Source organism: Protopterus annectens, chromosome 4.part0 (genome assembly GCF_019279795.1).
Source record: "Protopterus annectens isolate FY-2018-M chromosome 4.part0, PAN1.0, whole genome shotgun sequence".
Lineage (NCBI taxonomy): Eukaryota > Metazoa > Chordata > Ceratodontiformes > Protopteridae > Protopterus > Protopterus annectens.
This window is the reverse complement of record NC_056733.1, coordinates 794950775-794969683: the sequence shown is the minus strand read 5'-3', so window position 1 is coordinate 794969683 and position 18909 is coordinate 794950775. Positions and strand designations below refer to the sequence as shown.

Sequence of the window (18909 nt, the reverse complement as noted above, 5' to 3'; positions counted from 1 at the left end):
GAGTGTGGTTGATGTCAGGTCATCAGGGCTATAAAGGGAGACAGCCGATGCCATTACATCAGCCTTTCTTGCCGTGGAGCTCGAAGCAGAAGTGCCGTTGCCCAAGTGAAGACAACCGTCTAAAGCTAAGTACCCCTTTAGGGAATCTTTCCTTGCCTTAAACCAATGTCAGAGAAAGTTATTAACAGTCTCAGTTGTGGAAAGTAGATCCCAGATGGAGATTTCCATTCTCTCTGCATCACCTGTTTAGGTCCAGAGCACGATGTTCCAGGGTATCGGTTCTGTGCCCTCTTTAATGCTCGTACTATAAAAAGAAGAGCTGATATTGTAACAAGGCATTTTAGTCCGTCTTTCCAGCAATGTAAAATGACGTCGGTCTCTCAGGCAGTTACTGACTTTCTTAGGAAGAAAAAAGACAAAAACAAGTATAGGCCTCCAAAAGTTAGGCCCTCTGATGACCCCAGACTACCGTCCACCTTTACTCAAAGCAAGGTTACAGCTGAACTCAGTGAGGCACCTTCACAGCCGACAATCTGCTGCAAGCCTTTACCAAGACCCATTTCGAGTCTGGTAACCACCGGATCAGCCTCTTCCTGCCGAGATGTCATTTGTTCCTCACACGGTCGGGTCCAGAGCCGCTTTGCAAGCACCGGCTTCCACAGAGCCTCCACTGACATCCGAAGTCAGGATTAGACCATCAACAATGCCACTGGTCAAATTGATTCTGTATAAGGCTACTGAACCAGCTAGGCCCAAGCCAAAATCTTTCCCCAAAAAGATCCCTCCGCAGGGCCTCAGCCACTGACCTTCCACTAGCCAGCCAGCCTGTCAATCACAGCAACTTCTCAGAATGGCAAAGGACCTGATGACTCTGATCAGGGGTAGCCAAACTCCCCTTCCCACACCAGCCAAAAGAGAAAGGGACACCCCTCACACCAGAGGTCCTCACAGACCAGGAATCAGTGGATTCAGATCTAGTAGAGTCAGACATGGAAGACCAGCCCTTAGCAGCATTTGAGGACTCTGATGCTGATGATCCCTTTCCGACTGCCTCTCCCCCCGAGGACCTTTCTTTCAGGGAAACTTTAAACACCCTCAAAGAACATTTTCACTGGGAGGCCCGGGACTACCCTCAGTCTAAAATGAAACTCAGGGAATTTCTAGATCTGCCTCAACCTCTGGCCATTCTTCCTATCCTGGATGTAGTAGAGGATGTTTTTCTAGAATCGGCCCTATCTCCAGATTCTGTCCCCCTCCAGCACCTAGAAAACCTGATAGATACTACAGGGTGCAAGACTGTCACAAATACCCATTTAAAATACATACTGCAGACCCTGAAGTAATTAATCAGGGTCCTAAGGGAGCTAGAGCAAGCTCTTCGAAAAACCCCATCCCAACTGACAAATAAAGCAGAGCTGTAGACAGGATGGGTAAAAAGGTTTACACCTCAGCCACTTTAGCTGTTAGGGCATTAAACTGTCAATTTCATATGATTAAATTCCAGCAGAATGTGCTTAAACTCATTAAACAGAAAATATCTGCCTTGCTTGACAGCAACACTACCAGAGAATTAACAGACCTTCTTTGGATAAAGAGTAGTTGTTTGGCCCCAAGGCTGAGGCGGTCATCAAGAAACTAGAAATCAAAGCCAAATCCATGCAGACTGTAAAGGACTTTTTGAAGGTACAGCCTCCTAGGTTCAGCAGAAACTTCCCTACCAAGCACTGGTCCTTTCCCTCTCAGGGTAAGCCAACACAGAGAAAGGGATGCAGAGACAGAACCCCTAGGCCGCAGGCACACAGCCAACAAAGAACTAGGCAGTGGTCCATTGCCCCTTCAAGGCAGGGGAGTTCTAAGCCCACTTCCTTCACCAGAGACTCAATGACTCCCTTCCCACCCCTCAGCCCCCCAGGTCTCCAGACAAGCTAGGAGGAAGACTTTCCCTCTTCCTAGAAAACTGGCAGGCCATCACCTCAGATTTATGGGTCCTGAAAATTGTTACCAGAGGGTATAGATTCTATTTCAAAGAAAAACCAAGGAGATCAGGTTGCCCAGACGTCCCTGCAAACCAGACAGCAGAAGTTGTTCGCCAGATCCAAAAACTTTACGCCTCGAGTGCTGTAGAACCCGTGCCCAAGGAACAGACCGGGAAGAGATTTTACTCGAGTGTTCCTAGTTCCCAGAAAAGAGGGCACATGGCGCCCTATCCTACACCTCTCTACCCTGAATCTGTCCCTTCTGGTTCCAAAATTCAAAATATTGACACTACAAAAACTGCTGCCTATGCTGATGTCCTTCATGGAAGCATCTGCAGTCATAACAAATGGGTTGTCCTGTCGTCAGGCAGCCCTTCGGTCGGCCGGATTCCAAAGTCTGGGTCCGGCTTCGGCTGATGTCGCACTTCACCCGACGTCATCTCTGCTGGTCTTCGGGTATAAAGGCATCAGCCGGCGCCATTTTCCTCAGTCTTTCTTGCGCGTGGCGCGAAGCAGAAGCTGTTCGCAAGTGCCGGTCGGTCAGATCCAGAGATTACTACTACCGAATACTACTTGAAGACTTCTAAAGCTAAGTACCCCGTTGGGGACTCTTTCTTGCCTCAGCCGATGTCAGAAAAAGTCAATAACTGTTTAACTTGTGGGAAACAAATACCTTATAAAGATTTCCACTCTTACTGTCTGCCTTGCTTAGGCCCAGACCACGACGTAGCAGCCTGTTCGGCCTGCGCTTCCTTCAACCGACGAACGCTTAGGCGTCGGTCGGAGTTTGCTGAACAGTTTTTCGGCTCAGACTTTGCGTACATTATGCCGTCGGATCCTCCGACTACCCAAATTGTTAAAAAACGCAAGGAAAAAGACCGACACTCGCAGTCCACGGTTTCGGTCGAAACCACGGTTAAGCAAGCCGCGAGTGTCTCGGTTTTGGCCGAAACCGAGAAAACTGGTCAATCTTCAGCCGAATCCATGGCTACTACTGAGGCTCCTGCTACCTTACCTGAATCAGCCTCAGAAATTTTGCCTACAACTGTGGTTTCTAGTGAGTTATCAGACACCATCCCTTTGGATGTCTCTACCCCAGCACGTGGTGCTGCTAGACCCCCTGCAGCCATGTCTATCAAGGCCTTTGCCAGGGCTAAAGCAGCCAAATCTGCTAAGTCAGTGCCTGTTAAACCTCCCTCACACAGGCCCACTTCTAGTTCACAAATGCTTACTCTGGCAGAAGATGTAATATCCTTAATTAGGGGATCCCAATCTCACCGAGACAGGGCCTCTCAGCCCCAGAAAGAGACCTAGGACAGAGCCCCGAGCCAGTGTCCTCTGATGATTCTGCGGATGACTCCGACATTACAGAACAGCCAGAGGATCCTTTTTCTACTTATGAAGACTCCGATGCTGAAGAATCCATTCCAGCTGCCTCTCCACCAGAGGAATTTTCCTTTGGGGAAACCTTACATGCCATGAGAGAACAATTTCAATGGCAGGGACAAGATTTCTCAGAGTCAAGAAAAGGCTTAGGACTTTTCTGCACTTACCACAACATAGGCCCTTAGCTATACCTCCTGTTTTGCCTGTTGTGGATGATGCATTTAATGATGTCTGCACTGCTCCTGATTCTTTACCTCCAGCCCCTGCCAAACCTGATAGATTTTACAGGGTACCAGACACTCATCACCACCTATACAAGGCCCCACTGGCAGACCCCGAAACTATTTCCCAGGGGCCTAAGGCAGTAGCCTCGACCACAGCAAAAACCCTATTCCTTCTGAAAGGGAATCCAGGTCCTTAGACAGATGGGGGAAAAAGTTTACACCTCTGCTACTCTCTCAGCTAGAGCTTTAAACTGTCAGTTTCACATGATCCAATACCAAGAGTTTATGCTTGATCAGTTAACTAAAAAAGTATCCTCTGATGACTCTTTAGATAAGAAATATGTATTAGAAATGGTGAATAACATACAACAGGTTAGTAACCATTCCTTAAAATGTGGCTATGATGCACTGGAGGCTTCATTTAGATCAGCCATGACTAGCACAGTGATAAGAAGACATGCATGGTTGAAAGAACAGGTCTTACCGGATCATGTTAAAGCAAAGCTATTAGATGCTCCTATGGATAAGGCCAGTTTATTTGGTACACCTGCCCAGCAGGTAATGAAGAAAATGGAAGAAAAGGCAAAATCTGTACAAACAGTTAAAGATTTCTTGCAGGTTCAGCCCCCAAGGTTTAGCAGGAACTGGCCTGCCAAAAATTGGTCCTTTCCTGACTCCACAAGATCCCAAAGGGGCAGGAATAGGCGCTCAGAGGCAGAAATCAATCCAGAGGAGGTGCCTACAGAGGCGACAGTGGCAAGGTAATAACAGAGGCACAGACACAACCACTACCACTGCAACAGGACAATCACAGTGACTTGGCTCTAACTCTGCCTACCAGGGAGCAAATAGCAGCACCATTAGGCGGAAAGTTAGCCTTATTTTCAAAAATTGGCACTATATCACAAAAGACAAGTGGATTTTGCAAACCATAGACCAAGGCTACGGTTCCACTTCCACACCTTACCAGTAAAAGAGGAATGCCAAACCTGCCTCCAAATCAAAAATAGAAGCTCTACAGCAGATAACGGAATTAACAAAGATGAGAGCTGTGGAAAGAGTACCAATAACAGAACAGGGCAAAGGATTCTACTCCAGACTCTTCCTAGTACCAAGAAAGAGAAAAGTTGGAGACCTATTCTCGACCTGTCCATCTTAAACACATATATCATTGTCCCAAAATTCAAAATGCTGACCCTACAGCAACTTCTTCCCATGCTGGGCAAGGAGTGTTGGCTGGTAACTCTAGATCTCAAGGAGGCATACCTGCACGTCCCCATTCGACCAAATTGCAGAAGATACCTCAGATTTCTTGCAGGATCAGAGCATTATCAGTTCTCAGCATTGCCCTTTGGCTTATCTACTGCGCCCAGAGTATTCACAAAATGCCTGGCATCAGTAATCGCTCACTGCAGACTACAGGAATCCAAATTTATCCATACCTGGACGACTGCCTGCTACAAGCGGACAACAAAAGCAAGCTGACAACAGATTTACAAAGGGTCATTTACTTGCTACAAGCCCTGGGATACACAGTCAATTTACAAAAGTCAAGGCTGATACCATCCCAAACAAGAACATTCTTGGGCGTGGAATTGGACACAGTAAAACAAATGGCATTCCTAACCGCAGAAAAACAAAAAGAACTCCCTCTTTACTTCTTGGCATTAACAAAACAGAACAAACTAACAGCAAGAAAAGTTCTGCAGGCCTTGGGCTCCATGGCATCATGCATAATCTTGGTCCCACATGCCAGACTGCATATGAGAAAACTACAGTGGTACCTAAAGAATTTATGGTCTCAACACAGGCACAGCCTAGAAGCAGAAATACCACTAATCCCATGCCTAAAACAGGAGTTCCTATGGTGGGCTCAAGCATGCCAGTCAAACCCAGGCCTACCCTTCCACAACTTTCGAACAAGCCAAACCATCACAACAGGCGCCTCAGACCTAGGATGGGGCGCACATGCTGGACAAATGCGTACAAGGATTGTGGACTCAGGACCAGCTGCACCTGCACATAAGCCAAAAAGAAATGCTGGCAGTAAAACTGGCAATCCAAAAATTCAGACCATTCCTCAAAGAAGGCCATTTGATGATAAGGACAGACAACACCACAGTCATGTGGTACATCAACAAACAGGGAGGCACTCATTCATACCCCCTATGCAGAATGACTTTGGACCTTTGGAATCTGGCACTCAGCTACAACATCCAGTTACAGGCAATATTTGTACCGGGAAAAGAGAACACCCTAGCAGACATGTTAAGCAGAACCACCTCAGATGCTTACGAATGGATGCTACACCCGGACATCTTCAAGACCATCACAAAGAAATGGGGAATGCCACAAATAGATCTATTCGCTTCCCCTCTCAATCACCAGCTCAAAAAATTCTGCACAAGGACATTCCACCCACTTGCATGGAAGGTGGATTCTCTCTCCTTCAGCTGGAAAGGTCTGACAGCATATGCATTTCCACCTCTTCCCTTGATACACAAGGTATTACTGAAAATCAAAGAGGAACATCCAAGGATAATTCTGATAGCTCCGAACTGGCCAAGACAACACTGGTACCCATTGCTGAGGAGCATGTCTCGGGAGAAAATGTGGTCAATACCCCTGATGCCTTTGATGTTAACTCAGAACAACTACAGCATCATGCATCCAAACCTAAAAACTTTGCAACTGACTGCCTGGAACATCACATAGCAGCAACTAATCCAGATCTTTCCCAAAGGGTTAAAGACATTATCCTTGAAGCCCGCAGACCTTCAACAAGAAGGAACTATGCAGGAAAATGGAAAAGGTTTGTCATTTGGAGTGCTGAAAGAGGAAAAGATGTGTCGAATATAGATATTGCTAACATTCTGGAGTATTTGGCAGAGCTTCTACATACAGGCGTGTCCTATTCCTCCATCAAGATACATGCATCAGCTATTTCAGCAGAATACAGCTTTGATCCACCTGTCTTTTCACATCCTCTACTCAGGCAGTTCCTCAGAGGGATCAAGTATGTAAAACCTCCTAGGAAACCACCATTACCAGCATGGGACTTGAACTTTGTGCTAGAAAAGTTGACACTCCCTCCGTTTGAACCAGCAGCAACAGCAGATCTACAGCACCTGTCATGGAAAACTGCTTTCCTACTGGCAATTACCTCAGCAAGGAGGGTTTCTGAACTACAGGCCTTAATGGCAGTACAACCCTTCCTAATCTTCCATCAAGATAGGGTGTCCATGAGAACTAATCCTACATTTATGCCTAAGGTGGTATCCAGAGTGTCTTTAAACCAGGCAATCCACCTACCTACCTTCTTCCCCAATCCACAAAACAGAGGGGAAAGAATGCTGCATACCTTGGATGTACATAGACAGCTACGCTACTACCTGGACAGAACCAAAAGTAACAGAAAAACTGACCAGCTTTTTGTAGCCTATGCAACAGGAAGGGAAGGAAAAGCAATTTCCAAACAGTCTCCAAATGGATAGGAAATTGCATAAGATTCTGTTACTTCTACCATGGAAAACCAATTCCACAGAACATAAGGCCTCATTCTACAAGGGCTACAGCCACTACCACAGCTTTCTTACGAGGAGTGGCAACCAAGGACATTATTGAGGTGGCTACTTGGACCTCCGTGCATACATTTGCCAAGCATTATAATTTACCTCTGTATTCTAGATCCCGAGCAGGGTTTGCCACTGCTGTACTGCAAGGGATCCTAACCACACCATAATTTTTTCTTCCTCCTCCCCTAGTTGGCTATGGTATTCTACCCATTTGTTATGACTGCAGATGCATCCATGAAGGACATAGTACAGTTTTGTACCTACCATAAATGTAGATGTCCGAACTGGATAGCATCTGCAGTCAGGATTACCCTCCCTCCTTCCCTCTGTGGTACTCCTAGGGTATTTACCCTCCTAATAGCTAGCTGGGAGAGTCTCTTATGGTGTATTTGTTTGTATATATGTACATACATGCTTATTTTTTGTGTTTGCCTTCTATCTTTTTGGAAACATTGGCATTTATCCAAAATTTAGCCTTCCAAGAGGGCAACTGGCATCTGGGGCAAGAAACACTGAGGAAAATGGCGTCGGCTGATGCCTTTATACCCGAAGACCAGCAGAGATGACGTCGGGTGAAGTGCGACATCAGCCGAATCCGGCCGACCGAAGGGCTGCCTGACGACAGGACAACCCATTTGTTATGACTGCAGATGCTATCCAGTTCGGACATCTACATTTATGGTAGGTACAAAACTGTACTTTACCACAAGCCTGGCTAGTGACCCAAGATCTGAAGGATGCCTACCTGTATATTCCTATCAGAGAGTCTGGCAGGAGTTACCTAAGGTTCAGAGCAGGGTCCCAGCACTTTCAATTGTCTGGCTTACCCACTGCTCCCAGAGTCTTTACAAAGTGCTTTGCTCCAGTCATTGCTTACTGCAGACAGAGAGCCATAAACATTTACCCCTATCTAAACTTCCTCATTCAGGCAGAAACCAAGGAAAAGCTCCTACAGGACCTCTCCTTTGTGCAGACACTACTGACCTCACTGGGGTTCACCATAAACATGGAGAAATCCCAGCTGCTACCCACACGAAGGATTACTTTCCTGGGCACTCTGCTAGACACATCCACGCAAATGCCCCCCCCCCCCCCCCAAAGCAGACCTTTCTGCAGTCCTACTTCCACCAGCTGGCACACAAGACCCAACTCACAGCCAGGCAGATATTACAAGCCCTGGGATAAATGACCTCCTGCATCCTGCTGGTACCCCTTGCCAGATTGCATATGCAGAAACTGCAGTGGTACCTAAGGAACCTCTGATGCCAACACTCCCAGTCTCTGGAGCACCAAATACCACTAACTCCTTGCTTAAGGAAGTAACTTCTCTGGTGGGCCTAGGCTTGCTCCCTAAACAAGGGCCTTCCTTTTGTCCTTCTGCCGCACAAGCAGACCTTGACAACGGACGCCTCAGACATTGCCTGGGGAGCCCACATTGGAACTCTGGAAACCCAGGCCTTTTGGGAACAGGAAGTTCTAGGTCTCCACATCAATTTGAAAGAAATGCTGGCAGTGCACAGAGCTACCTTACCCTTTCAAGATCATCTGTCACCAGGGGTACTCCTGATCAGGACAGGCAACACCACTGTCATGTGGTACATCAACAAACAGGGGGGCACTCATTTTTACACCCTATGTCGCCTTGCCATGGAAATCTGGCAGTCAGCATCAAATCTGGGACTGCATCTCTTAGCTCATTACCTCCCAGGGAAGCAAAACACCCTGACCGGTCACTTAAGCAGACAGATCGTGGACCCCCATGAGTGACAGTTGCACAGGAAGACCTTCTTACAGATCACTCACTTCTGGGGGGAGCCAGACATAGACTTTTTCTCAAGCCACCAGAACTATCAACTGGCCAAATTCTGCTCAAGACAGTTTCACCCAGAAGCCTGGAGGTGGATGCCCTCTCCTTCCACTGTGACAGCCTGTTTGAGTATGCCTTTCCCCACCTCCTCTGATACCCAGAGTTCTACTCAAGATCAGAGAAGAAGGACCAAGGGATAACCTGATTGCCCCAGACTGGCCAAGGCAGCACTGGTACCCCATGCTCCTCAGCATGGGTATGCACCCTCTCTTTACCCTGCCCTCTACTGCAGACCTTCTCACACAACAGGGAGGGAAGCTCCCGCATCCAGGCCTTGCCACACTAAGGTTAACAGCATGGCTGATTCCTCAAAGACAGTTAACACAGCAGCCCTCAGCAATCAGTTAGACATTATTAAGGAGGCTCGCAGACCCAGCACAAGAAAATCGTATTCCTCTAAATGGAAGAGATTCACCTGCTGGTGCTCCACTAGGAACACCACCAGCACTATGGCCTCTTTACCCCTGGTTCTGGAGTACCTGGCAGAGCTCCTCCGTAAGAGTTTCTTACTCCTCTATCAAGACTCATGCTTTGGCTATATCAGCCTACATCTAGGTGGATCAGCTTTTAGTCTCTCAACATCTCCTGAAGCAGTTCCTCGGAGGTGTGACTCACATCAGTCCGCCAAGAATGGCCCCTGCGCCATCTTGGGGTCTAAACCTTGTCCTAGAAAAGCTTGACTCTACCCTGTTTCAAGCCAGCTTCCTTAGCAGATCTGAAATACCTCTCTTGGAAGACTTGCCGTTTTGCTAGCCATCACTTCTGCTAGGAAGGGTATCTGAGCTCCAGGCTGTTATGGCCACTGAGCCCTTCATCATCTTCCACATGGACAGGGTCTCTCTAAGAACCAACCCGTCCTTCATGCCTTAGGTGGTCTCTGATGTAGCCCTCAACCAGGCCATATACCTATCCACCTTCTTTCCTAAACCAACAAATAGAGGAGAGAGAATTCTGCATACATTAGATGTGCACAGACAGTTGAGATTTTACGTTGACAGAAGTAAGTCAATCAGGAAAACTGACCATCTCCTGGTTTTATTCACCCCAGGGGCAGAGGGAAAATGATTACTAAGCAGATAATGTCCAAATGGATCTCTGTATACATTTCTGCTATACCTTCCATGGAAAGAGTCCTCCCAAAACTGTCAGATCCCATTCCACAAGAGCAGCCTCTACCTCCACAGCCTATCTGAGGGGAAATTCTGGAAGCTGCTACTTGGACATTTATCCACATGTTCACCAAACACTACCAGCTGGCTACTGTCTCCAAAACCAGGGCAGGATTTGCATATGCAGTCCTGCACGGCATGCTAGCATCCCCATAATTGTACAGCTTTCTTCCACCAACTTCCTCTTTGGGATTCTTCCCACAACTGATGACTGCAACAGTGAAACATGAAGAACATAAGACAATTGTGTACACTTGCCATAAATGTAAATGTTGGAGTGTATTCACTGTTGCAGTCCTGTTTCCCTCCCACCTACCCCCCCCCTTCTCTTAACTATTGTATATATCTTCTCTGGGGCTCCAAGAACTTTGGGGGCAAGAAAAACTGGTGTAATGGTGTCAGCTGTCTCCCTTTATAGCCCTGACAACCTGACAGCCACATTCACAGAACAGCCAGCACAGGAGGGAAACCTTTACTCTGGTACTCGGGCCGGCCGAGGGCTCCCCACCAGGGATAACCCACAAGTGATTACTGCAACAGTGAATACACTCGAACATCTACATTTATGGTAAGTACACAACTGTGCTTTTTAAAGTAGACCATCATAGTCATTACACTGCTGCGACAAGAATGCATTGCATCATTTCTGACATATCACCAGCCTTAGTACCTGCACCAAATGTAAACTTTTGGATATGCATGTGTTTGAATATGAGCAATATTGTACAGAAGTAACAAAACTAGAGTCAAGTAATTTTGATTTATTTTTTAGTTTCACATCTTTGCTGCCCAAGAAAGGTACAGATAAGCAGTTTTTTTACAGAAATATCATAAAATGTTTGTATGCATATAAACCACATTTTTGCAATTAACTGTGTTTTCTTGTGTTTTTTTTTTTTTTTTTTTTCAGAAAATGATTTTCTTAGCTATTTGTATTGCTGTCACCATCATGATCCTTGCTATTGTCTTAGCAGCTACTCTGGGTTAGCAGACATCTCCAAGAAGCTTGGCATGACGTTTTTGGGGACTTAGTAAAACATTCCTGTTTCAAGTGAAGGGTCAGCAAATCCCCTTGGTTTGAAAGTCTTAAACATTATCGTCAGTTATTATTCCAAGAAATGTTAGAAGTCTTACATATTATCATCATTTAATATTCTGAGAAACGTTAAAAGTCTTTGACATTGTCATCATTTTATACTCTCAGAAATTTTCAGGCTAAACTTGAAAGAGATAGCAATTGTAGAAATAATACTATGGCATCGAGTAGACTGTCATTACTATTTTTAACTTATTACTCTGTTTACAGTGCCTTCTCCTATTTTGTGCAAATGGCATCATCCTATTTTTTTTTCTTTTGGTGCAGCATTATGACAAGGTGGGGGGGGGGGGGTCCATGACCAACTTCCAGCTGTACTAATTTTACTTGACTCGTTAGCAATTTGACTGTGCTCTTAAAGTGGCAGAAAACCTACCAGGGACATTCTTTCACATCTGCCAAGAGTACAGAGTGCCTGCTTTTGATTTTTTTCCTTTATATCTTCGCAGTCCGTCATGATGGGTGTCGGTACCTGCTGCTTAGGGCACACATGTGGTGGCATTTCAGTCACACTATTACTCTGAATGTCATGAGTTCCCTGTGTTAGTGTGCACTGTAACACTGCCTGCCTTTGTGCTGTCTGCTCAGTTTGACTTGAATGTTAAGTAGGAGTTCAAGTTCCTTACGTGGTAGGTATATTGTAACTTGCTGTGCCAGGCATGCTCATAAAACTTTAAGGATGCCCCCTTGATGCAGCTTAAACAGTGACTTGCATTTTGGACCTGGTTTCTGTTCTTGCATTTTGGACCTGGTTTATAGCATTGCAACATGGAACATTGTAAATATGTGAGGGTCTACATTTTCAGTGCCTGAAATGACACCAGTGTTTCTTACAGGTTTGGTCACCAGTATGAATTTTGTTTAAGCTGCTTAAGAACAGCATGGATCAGTATAGTTTAGTTCTGTGTACTTAAAGGCTGTAACATCATATAAGCACTTTGTAACAAGTGAAAGCAGTTATTTTCACATTGGTTATCATTGTTGACAGATAAGTCATAGTTTTGTTGTCAGTTAAAAGTACACAATCTGGGCTCTCTAATATTGTATTATTGTTGTGCCGACATTGAATTATGAAGCAGTACATGTCACATTACAGCCAAACATTGATTTCTGCAGTAATTTGCACTCTTTACTGGTCTTTGCGGTGATAAACTGAGTGTTGTATCGAAACTGGCCGATTGTCCTGCACCTTTTGTTTTCCTTTTCATTTAATTTTTCCAGCTGTATAAAATGTTCTTTATTGTAAAAAAAAGAAGATAGTTTTAGTTCTGTTTCATACAAGTTCCATGTAGCAGTCGATTATTTGTGGTGAGTTTTGTGTCAAAATAAAATAAAAGGCCAGATGTTGGGCAGTTATTTGTAAATCTTGGATATATGATGCAACCACTGTAAGGCACTGTACTTGCTGTTTCACTAGCTGAAAATCAGATTTCTTGGAAAGCAGACTTGTAGTCATTAGTGAGTAATCATTTGTTTTACTGAAGAGCAGAGTAATTGCTTCTTACCCGATTTAAAAAATTAATTTAACAAGACATTTCGGGGACTTTTTAAAATGCTTACTTTAGTAAAATATTATGGTTATCTTTAAATGGTTTATTGATTTATGTAGTGAACTGAATTCATTTTGACATGCTTTCTCCATGATATACTTCATGCTAGTTTAACTTTTTTAGTTGCCATTTATTCATATGGATGTTTTAATGTCTGTTTTGTTACATTGTTTTTTCTTAAATATTTTATTGGGTATTCTGAATTTGCATCATAGCACATCCTGCCACAGTTACACCTTCACATTCTTTGGTTTAAGCAATTATAGTTTGTTAACCTGTATAAGAACACTGTCCATTTTTGTGTTTGAGTAGCCATATCGTTCAGGAAGGAGACCCTCACATTAGATCCACTGCCAGTTCTTTACAGAACATATCTCTTTGTTCACAGTGTCCCACATTTTAGGATGTTGTTCCCAGGTGGAGTTTGTATTTAATATAGTAATGTAAGGATGTGGGTTCTCCATAGAGCTGAGGTGTGTAATCTGGTCAATATTCAAGCTACATTCGTTGATCTTAGTTGCAAAATAAGTTGTAAAGCAGTGTTACAAGAGAGATTCACTTCACAAACATCTTTTGTTATCTGTCCTGTTTTTAAGCACCAGTCACCCTTGTGAAAGGTGGCATCTGTCTCATGCATGCTACTGATTTTCTTTTATCAGTGTGTGACATTTATTGAGGTAATGTCTTCTAGGTTCACAGGAGGTTTCCAGGCTATTGGCCGTAGAGACTTTATAAGCCAAGCCATGTTGTACCCTTGTTCTCTTATTGACCAAGTTATATGGTCTGTATTTGTAGCGTGCATCTATGATCCACACCGACTGCCCTTATCCAAGAGGGACACAGATGACACCCTTGGGGTAAATTTACGGTCTCCCATCCAGTTGTCTAAGTTATGTTTAAATAGGGTCATTGAGGAGCTCTGTTTTACGTGAATTGAGAGTTTGTTCCAGAGGAGTGGCAATCTCTGGGAGACCTATCTGTCTCTCCAGCTTGTCCTGTTAATGTTGCAGCCTAGGTTGAGAAACCTAGAGTGAGTGAATCTTGTCCCATTTGACTTGCGCATGTGCAGCATTTCCATTAGGGCAGGGTTTGAGACTGCTCTTTAGGCCAGGCACAAGTTGCCTCTCAGCAGCCTGTAAGATAGAGTACAGTGACAGGGCCTTTTGTCTGTCCATGTAGGTCATGTGTTGAAGGCCCTGAATTTTCTTGGTGAGAAACCTCTGAGGTCTCTCCGGCTGCTGCAGGTGTTTGGTAAGGTGCATGCAGAAGGGAGCGTTATACTGTATTAATGGTCTGATGAGGGATGAGTACAGGGGAGTTATAACATCCTTAGCTCTGGATTCAATGCCCTTACTTATGAGATGTGCAACACAGAAGGCCTTCCTTACCACTGCGGACACATGATGATTGAAGTTAATGTTGCTAGCAACCTTTGTTCTCAAATCCCTCATCACAGAGTTTAAGCTAAGGGGTACTGTTAATATTGTAACTTGCAGGGACTTCCCCTTTGCCTAAAGGGATAATGCATTTTTTCTGCATTTAGTTGAAGTCTATGACTTTGGCATCAGTCATTTGACTGGTTAAGCCTTTTTTGTAGTATGTCATCACTGTTGGAGGACTCAATAATTGCACCCAGTTTACAGTCATCGGCGAACTTGGTAAGCCACAGACCATCTATTTTTGCCCGGATGTTGAGAAATAGATTCCAAACAATAGGGGCCCCAGCACAGATCCCTGCAGTACACCACTGGTAACTGGTCTGCTGGTAGAGTTGGAATCCCCAACTTTGACTGTATGCATTCTGTTGGTGAGCCAGTTGGCTACCCATCTAGTGATATATGGGTTAATTCTCAGCATTACACAACACAAAATCTCCCAAAACTCCAAAAATATGTATAAACAATGACCACAGAAACCAGCAAAAGGATAAAAGCTTTATTCACCTCTAGCACCTCGGCACGAATGCCTCCAAGGAGTAAATCATCAAATACAAGCAATCACAGTATATATTCTCTACAATTAAGCAATTTGCATACTATGTTAATTAATTAAATATTTCTAATTTCAATCACTGTTTACACTCATAGGAATTAATGTGTTATATTTAAGAATGTACACTGACTCCTTATATAGCAATTTATCCTTAACAGAAACTAATTCACCCATTTTTAAAGTAACCTTTTCCAGTATACACCCCTTTAAAAGCAATGGGTTAGTATCATGAAAATCCTTAAAATGCATTGCAAGAGGACTTTCTATATACCTACATTTCTAATGTCTCTCGTATGTTCCTGGATTCCGATTTTAAACATTCTTTGACTTTCCACTACATAAAACATCACAAGGGCATTTTAAAATATAAACAATGCCAGGTGTACCACATGAAAAATATTGAATAAGGTTAAAATTAATTCCATTTACCCTTGAAATTTTATTAACTACTAGTTTACATACACAGCTCTTGCCACAAGGGTAAGTGCCTATCTTAGAGATAACTCCATTTCCTATATTAACATCAGGTATGATAAATCTACTATGCACTATTAAATCTGGTATTCTCTGACCTTTTTTAAAGGAAATACATGGCCTATGACTAATAATATTCAAGTCCCTATCTTTCAACAACATAAGCCAATAATATTTTAAAATTTGATCATTTTTTGCAGCCAGTTTGCAATCATTGGTGAACTTGGTAAGCCACAGGCCATCTATTTTTGCCTGGACTTCTGAGAAATAGATTCCAAACAGTAGGGGGCCCAGCACAGATCCTTGCAGTACACCACTGGTAACTGGTCTGCTGGTAGAGGTGGAATCCCCAACTTTGGCTGTATGCATTCTATCGGTGAGCCAGTTGGCTACCCATCTAGTGACATATGGGTTAATTCCCAGCTGGGCGAGTTACTCAAATATGCCTGAGTGGAGGATTGTGTCAAAAGACTTGGCTAAGGCAAGATAAGGTGTATATACTGTTTTCCATTCATCCAGGACTTTGATGACATTCTTGAAGTAGTCCATTAGGTTTAATATGCATGATCTACCCTTAATGAAGCAAAATTATGTTGCGTCAGGAGTTTGAAGGTCACCTATGTGTTTGTTGATAAGATCCATGATGATTGTGCCCATGTCCTTGCAGATAAGGCTGGTTAGGCTTATGGGTCTATAGTTCCCAGGGTTGGTTGATGGACCCCCTTTGTGCAAGGGAAGTACTGTTGCTGTTTTCCACTCTGCTGGGACAAAGCCAGTACTTAGACTGTGGTTGAAGGGAGTGCCAAGTGGTTCCACTAGGTCCTGTTTTAGACCATTTAGTAGGCAGCCTGGAATATTATCCGGTCCCATAGAGGCTGTGTTTTTGGCCACGGAGAGTGCAGTGACGACCTGTAGAGGACTGCTGAGAGGTATGCTTTCTGGTATGTCTGGTGGGAGACAGGGGGGTGAGATTTGTGCCAAATCTGTCTGCTAGCAGGTTGATGATGTCGTTAGGGTCAGTATGAGTGGTACTGTCCACTACTAGTTCAGCAGAAAGCTGGGCCTTCTCTTAGATTTCTGATGTAGCTAAAGAATACCTTGTGATTTTCCTTGGTTAGGAATGCTAGTTTAGTTTTGTAATTGGCTTTAGAGGACTTTGCAACATATCTAATTTGCTTGTTCAAGCTGTGGAGGGTGTCCTTCCTCTGCTGAGTCAGTTCTGTCTTGTTCTTAGACATTAGTTTATTTCTGCTGTTGTATAACCTATTTATGCTTGATGTCCAGCAGGGTGGCTTGTTTTTTTTGTGAGGACCTTATTTTGATTTGCTGAGGTAGAGTTCAGTCTGTACATTTGTATAGCTGTTTGTACAATGCATTTGTGTACACCTCTGTATAGGGGTTATTGTTGACGTGGTAGCAGGGGGTTAAAACTATTTATGCCATTGCTTAGGAGGCTATTGTTTGCTTTGGAGAAATTTCTCACCCTTTTTGCTGTTGAGTGGGGGTCAGGTATGATCATTCTTTCGAATGAGACTGATTTATGGTAAACACAAAAAATGTAAAAAACAAACTGCAGAAACATACTAAACAGCTAAGATCTCAAAGAAAGCAGGCTGTAAATCCACTGTCATTTACTTAGTTTAATATGATAAGTACTTTCATCCATAGAATTAAAAGACTTCATCAGATGATCTGATGAAGTTTTTTAATTCTGTAGACGAAAGCACTTATCACATTAAACCTTAAGTAAATGACAGTGGATTTACAACCTGCTTTCTTTGAGACTGATTTATAATCGAATCTTACCAGGGAGAGCAACACACAGGGGTAGTGCAGTCAACCCCCTACGTTGGTAAGTGCTAAGTGTAGGACATTCAAGCCCCTTATGGGGGTGTAGAGTACCTGTTTCAGAGCATTTGTATTAACAAAGTCCAGGAACGTTAGGGCCAACGTGTGTTTGTGCTCATATATGACTCCCAGTCGATTAAAGGATAGTTGAAATCGCCCATGACCAAGGTGTTTGGCAGTACAGTGAGTGACTCAAGTAGGTCTAGGTAGGCAGAATGGTTCATGGTGGGGGACCTATAGCTAACAGTGATATGGAAGGGGGTTTTACCTACAGTTAGTTGGACTTTAGCTCTAGGGAGTTATACTATTTGACCAGTCTTGAGGTGTATTTTTCTTTAATAAAGATGGATAAACCTCAATCTTTGGTTCTTTATTGCTTGTTTTGAGGTCTGAACGCATGGAAGGCATTGTAGCCTTGCATGGCCAATATGCTCTCTATGGCCTTGAACTTTGTCTCTGTGACTGCACAGACATTGGCATCTTCCAAGGTAAGGAGTGCATCCAGTGAGTGCAGTTTCCGATTTAGTCTCCTATCATTAAGCAGCATAACCTTGAATTTGTCTCTAGTGGATTATTTTACTTCGGAAATTTTTGTTGTTATGACATTGCCTGAAAAAGGTGTACTATGGGGGAGCCAAGTACCTTTGCCAGTAACCAAAAGCCAAGAGCTGACAGGTGAAGACTGTCTCTGACAAAGCAGTGTGGTCTGTCGACCATATCTTCCCAGGCTGACAGACACTGGATCCCCCTGGATTGACACCAGAAGTTAAGCCAATTTTTGAAGTTAATCATTTTTTGTTTATATTGAGGCTTTATCCTGGGTGAAGGTAGAATGCTGCTTAGGGCTAGGGACGTACCTGTCTGGGACACACAATCTGAAATCTCCATCATGTCTCTCTTCATATAGTCCATTGAGGTACATTGCAAGTTATTCTTTCTAGCATGGACTATGACAGAGTCATAACGGTACTTGTTGAGAGACATGAGTGCGTGCATGAGCTGATAAATCCTGGCACCTGACAGACAGCTAACCCTGACCTTCTCCTTGTCTAGCCTTGTGAGGAGGACATTTGTATTTTTCACTATATGGAGTTGCCTATGACCAAGACATTTTAATTCAAAGTGTTTGCCTTAGAGGCTTATTGGCTGAGACACTGTTGTATGTATTATTATGTGTAGTGGATTCTGTTGGGTCTGCATTGTGTGCAGTAGGTTTGCTCTTGGGAGGTCTCTGATCTTCTGTACGATTCTACCAAGTACCTCTGTGTGTTGTGAGACTGTTATGTGCAAGAGGTGAAGTGCGTGTGTGCTGACAACCTGTTTATCTGGTTTGTTGTTATGTGAGAGAATTGATTCCAAATTCATCGTATAGATTCATCTCTCACATGTTGTATTTGTTTGCTTTAGGAGTAACTGGTTGTCAGTACATGAGGCAATTGCTACATTGCCTCAGGATGCCCATGTTAATCAGGCCGGCTGGAGAAATGGTGGGAAACTAACTGTCCATTATAGCAGGTATATACTGTGGTAAGTAATGGGGAGTGGGCTAGATGGACCAAGTTTTGCTGTAAGACTAACAAAAGGTACCTATTCTGTGGAGGACTAGGGGTAGAAAACTGCTTCAGTGCTTCACAATGCACAACTGAGTTGCTTGTAGGGCAGCATTGCTACCTATGAGTAGCTCTGGTAAATGGAGTGCAAACCCGCGCAAACATTATGCTTAAATACAAGTGAAGTTAAACAATTTTAAAC

General features: G+C 43.9%; 1 protein-coding gene across 1 annotated transcript in view; it reads left to right on the top strand.

The window, feature by feature from the left end:
- STX2 (syntaxin 2) overlaps nucleotides 1–12636 on the top strand; it is a 689827-nt gene extending 677191 nt beyond the window's left edge. Inside the window, exon 7 of the mRNA XM_044068758.1 lies at nucleotides 11108–12636. Coding sequence (XP_043924693.1) covers nucleotides 11108–11185 — 78 coding nt within the window. The 3' untranslated portion in view covers nucleotides 11186–12636. The remainder of the gene's footprint in view (nucleotides 1–11107) is intronic.
- Nucleotides 12637–18909: the final 6273 nt, after the last annotated feature.